At 55.4% G+C, this 5,000-nt stretch overlaps 1 protein-coding gene across 1 annotated transcript in view; it reads right to left on the bottom strand.

Annotated features, from left to right (window-relative positions):
• ltbp4 (latent transforming growth factor beta binding protein 4) overlaps positions 1 to 5,000 on the bottom strand; it is a 27,220-nt gene that overhangs the window by 7,724 nt on the left and 14,496 nt on the right. Inside the window, 11 exon segments of the mRNA XM_080522281.1 lie at positions 105 to 321; positions 410 to 441; positions 778 to 939; positions 1,078 to 1,200; positions 2,279 to 2,404; positions 2,777 to 2,896; positions 3,094 to 3,213; positions 3,435 to 3,548; positions 3,948 to 4,067; positions 4,141 to 4,257; positions 4,350 to 4,490. Coding sequence (XP_080378407.1) covers positions 105 to 321; positions 410 to 441; positions 778 to 939; positions 1,078 to 1,200; positions 2,279 to 2,404; positions 2,777 to 2,896; positions 3,094 to 3,213; positions 3,435 to 3,548; positions 3,948 to 4,067; positions 4,141 to 4,257; positions 4,350 to 4,490 — 1,392 coding nt within the window.

Here is a 5,000-nt window from a genome sequence, read left to right on the forward strand (position 1 = left end):
ACACACACACACACACACACACACACACACACACACACACAGGGGGTGTCAGAGCTCTGGTTTGACCTCTGACCTGCCTCCGCCCTGCCCCCCCCCACACTCACCTGAGTGCGGGGGGGGGCAGGTGTGGTACTGGCAGCCCAGCCCCCACCCCTCCCCCACCGTGCAGCAGCACTCCTGCTGGCTGCTGTTGGTGGCCAGGAGGCTGCAGGTGCCCCGCTCCGCCAGGTGGTAGTAGCACTCCCTCTGCTCCCCGGGCCGGGGGGGCGGCAGGGGGGGGGGGGGCGGAGGAGGAGGAGGAGGAGTCTGGGAGTCGCTCTGCTTCAAGAAGAAAACAACACCAGAGCATCAATTCCACCACGTAGTACGTGCTGGTACAGGTAAGGTAAGTCACCATACAGTAAGGTACCGTATAGTAAGGTACGGTAATGTGATCAATACCTGGTGATGACATCACATCCTCCAGTGATGACATCACATCCTCTCCTCATCAATTCCTGGTGATGACATCACATCCTCCAGTGATGACATCACATCCTCTGCTGATCAATACCTGGTGATGACATCACATCCTCCAGTGATGACATCACATCCTCTCCTGATCAATACCTGGTGATGACATCACATCCTCCAGTGATGACATCACATCCTCTCCTCATCAATTCCTGGTGATGACATCACATCCTCCAGTGATGACATCACATCCTCTACTCATCAATTCCTGGTGATGACATCACATCCCCCAGTGATGACATCACATCCTCTACTGATCAATACCTGGTGATGACATCACATCCTGCAGTGATGACATCACACACTCGCGGCTCCGGGAGTTGAACTCGTGTCCTGATTGGTCACAGACACACAGGAAGGATCCTGGTTGGTTGATACAACGAGCAGAACCGCACACACCTGGCTGGGACACACACTCATCCACGTCTGACACACACACACACACACACACACACACACACACACACACACACACACACACGATTTATGTAGCACCAACTGTGTGAGGTCAGACACGTACGAGAGAGTGTGTGTGTGTGTGTGTGTGTGTGTGTGTGTGTGTACCGAGACAGGCGGTCTTCTCGGTGTTCTCAGTGAAGCCGGTCAGACAGTCACACCTGAAGGAGCCGTCAGTGTTCACACAGCGTCCGTCCGAACAAACACCTGGACGCACACACTCGTCCACATCTGCACACACACACACACACACACACACACACACACACACACACACACACACACACACACACACACACACACACACACACACACACACACACACACACACACACACACACACACACACACACACACACACAGGTCAGAACCCCTCCCAGGTCTTGCAGTAGCGGTAGCGGTAGCAGTGGCAGTAGCAGAAGCAGTAGTAGTAGCGGTAGCGGTAGCGGTAGCAGTAGCAGTAGCAGTAGTAGTAGCCGTAGCGGTGGCAGTAGCAGTAGCGGTAGCGGTAGCAGCAGCGGTAGCAGTAGTAGTAGCGGTAGCGGTAGCAGTAGTAGTAGCGGTAGCGGTAGCAGTGGCAGTAGCAGAAGCAGTAGTAGTAGCGGTAGCGGTAGCAGTAGCAGTAGTAGTAGCAGTAGCGGTTGCAGTAGCAGTAGCGGTAGCAGCAGCGGTAGCAGTAGTAGTAGCGGTAGCGGTAGCAGTAGTAGTAGCGGTAGCTGTAGCAGTAGCAGTGGCAGTAGCAGTAGCAGTAGTAGTAGTAGTAGCAGTAGCGATAGTAGTAGCAGTAGCGGTAGCGATAGCGGTAGCAGTAGCGGTAGCAGTGGCAGTAGCAGTGGCAGTAGCAGTGGCAGTAGCGGTAGCAGTAGCCATAGCCGTAGCGGTAGCAGTAGCAGTAGCGGTAGCAGCAGCGGTAGCGGTAGCAGTAGCAGTAGCAGTAGTACTAGTGGTAGCAGTAGCAGTAGCAGTGGCAGTGGCAGTAGCAGTAGTGGTAGCGGTAGTAGTAGCAGTAGCGGTAGCAGTAGCAGTACCAGTAGCAATAGCGGTAGCAGTAGCAGTAGCAGTAGTAGTAGCAGTAGCAGGAGCAGTAGCGGTAGCGGTAGTCGTAGCGGTAGCGGTAGCAGTAGTCGTAGCGGTAGTCGTAGCGGTAGTTGTAGCGGTAGCGGTAGCAGTAGTCGTAGCGGTAGCGGTAGTCGTAGCGGTAGTGGTAGCAGTAGTAGTAGTGGTAGTGGTAGTCGTAGCGGTAGCGGTAGCAGTAGTAGTAGCGGTAGCGGTAGCATTAGTCGTAGCGGTAGCGGTAGCGGCTCCTCACCCAGACACGCCGTCCCGTCCAGGCTGGGAGTGAAGCCTGGTGAACACACACACCGGTAGGAGCCGGGGGAGTTGACACACTCCCCCCGGGGGGCGCAGGCCTCGCCCTGCTCACACTCGTCCACGTCTGTGGAAACCACACACAGGCTAGTCAGCGAGGTGGAGGAGGTTGGAGGGTGGAGGAGGGCAGAGGAGGGCGGAGGAGGGTGGTGGAGGGTAGAGGAGGGTGGAGGAGGGTGGTGGAGGGCGGAGGAGGGTGGTGGAGGGTGGAGGAGGGTGGTGGAGGGTAGAGGAGGGTGGTGGCGGCGCTGCTCCTCCTCCTCTCACCTCGGCACCTGCCCCGGCCCGCGGTTCGATACCCGGCGGTGACCAGGTGACCTTGTGACCCTATGAACAGGTGACCTGGTGACCCGGTGACCTGGTGACCCTATGACCAGGTGACCCTATGACCAGGTGACCCTATGACCAGGTGAACCGGTGACCCGGTGGCGCCGGTTACCTCGACAGGACCCGTCCCGGCCGCTGAAGCCCGGAGGACAGGAGACACAACGGTAGGACCCGTCAGTGTTCACACACTGCTGACCGGGACACTGGGAGGAGTCCTCACACTCATTGACGTCTGGACACACACACACACACACACACACACACACACACACACACACACACACACACACACACACACACACACACACACACACACACGTCTTATACGACAAATCTGGAATTGTAACCTCCATTTCGATCTGTAGTTGGCAGCATCGTGTTACTTTATTGTGTGTGTGTGTGTGTGTGTGTGTGTGTGTGTGTGTGTACCTGTACACAGTCTGTTGGTCAGTGTGTATCCAGGGCGACAGGACACACACCTGTATGATCCCACAGAGTTCACACACATCTGGCCGGGACACTGAGACGGTTCTGCACACTCGTCAATGTCTGCACACACACACACACACACACACACACACACACACACACACACACACACACACACACACACACACACACACACACACACACACACACACACACACACACACACACACACACACACACACACACACACACACACACACACACACACACACACAGTCCTTTTAATTACAATCTGATTGATTGATTGATTGATTGATTGATTGGCTGGCTGGCTGCCATACCTGTGCAGGTGTTGTTCTTCAGCTTGTAACCATGGCGACAGATACAGCGGTAGCTTCCAGGTGTGTTCTCACAGCGACCGTTGGAGCACGGTGCCTGACGACACTCATCCACGTCTGAACACAATCACAACCACACCTTCACCAGGAGTGTGTGTGTTGCCTGTGCAGGTGTGTTACCTGTGCAGGTGTGTTGCCTGTGCAGGTGTCTGTTACCTGTCCAGGTGTGTTACCTGTTCAGGTGTGTGTTACCTGTCCAGGTGTGTATTACCTGTGCAGATGTGTTACCTGTGCAGGTGTCTGTTACCTGTCCAGGTGTGTTACCTGTGCAGGTGTGTTACCTGTGCAGGTGTATTCCCAGGTGTATTACCTGTGCAGGTGTATTACCTGGCCAGGTGTGTTACCTGTCCAGGTGTGTTACTTGTCCAGGTGTTACCTGTCCAGGTGTGTTACCTGTCCAGGTGTGTTACCTGTGCAGGTGTGTTACCTGTGCAGGTGTATTCCCAGGTGTATTACCTGTGCAGAGACCGTTGAGCAGCCCGTAGCCTTGCCTGCAGGAGACGCAGCGGTAGGACCCCTGAGCGTTGACACACTCCTGCCCGGGACACTGCAGGGGGTCCGAACACTCGTCCACGTCTGAAATGAGGACGTCAGTCAGACTCGTGTCTCGCCAGGTGTGGTCGGCGTGCGGCGGCGGCGGCGTGTTTACCTGTGCAGGTGTTTCCGCTGGCCTTGTAACCGCGGTGACACACACACCTGTAGCTGCCCGCCGTGTTGTCGCAGCGGCCGCCGCCGCCGCAGGGACTCCGCACGCACTCGTCCACGTCTGAGGAGTCGCCAGCAGATACGTTAGCGCCGGACCACCTGTCCGTCCTCACCTGTCCTCACCAGAGTGTCTCCACCTGAAGCGTGTCTCACCTTGGCAGTGTGTTCGCTGGGAGCCGAGCCGGAATCCTTCGTCACACACACACGTGTGTGTCCCGCCAGGCCGGTCCACACAGAGGCCACGCCCACACACACCTGGTCTGGTCTCACACACACCTGGTCCTGATGGTCCTGCTGCAGAGACACACCAGGTGGGACAGGTCGCAATGGTCCACAGCCTGCGCTTCACTTTACAGCATCACAAGGAACTTCTGATGGGCCGCGGTATTCCCGGTATTCCCAGTATTTCTGGTATTCCCAGTATTCCTAGCATTCCTGGTATTCCCAGTATCCCCGGTATTCCCAGTATTCCTAGCATTCCCGGTATTCCCAGTATTCCTAGCATTCCCAATATTCCTAGCATTCCCGGTATTCCCAATATTCCTAGCATTCCTGGTATTCCCAATATTCCTAGCATTCCTGGTATTCCCGATAGTCCCAGTATCCCCGGTATTCCCAGTATTCCTAGCATTCCCGGTATTCCCAATATTCCTAGCATTCCCAATATTCCTAGTATTCCCAATATTCCTAGCATTCCTGGTATTCCCAATATTCCTAGCATTCCTGGTATTCCCGATAGTCCCAGTATCCCCGGTATTCCCAATATCCCTAGCATTCCTGGTATTCCCAATATTCCTAGCATTC

The sequence above is a fragment of the Blennius ocellaris genome (genome assembly GCF_963422515.1).
Source record: "Blennius ocellaris genome assembly, contig: SCAFFOLD_56, whole genome shotgun sequence".
In the NCBI taxonomy this organism is placed as follows: Eukaryota; Metazoa; Chordata; class Actinopteri; order Blenniiformes; family Blenniidae; genus Blennius; species Blennius ocellaris.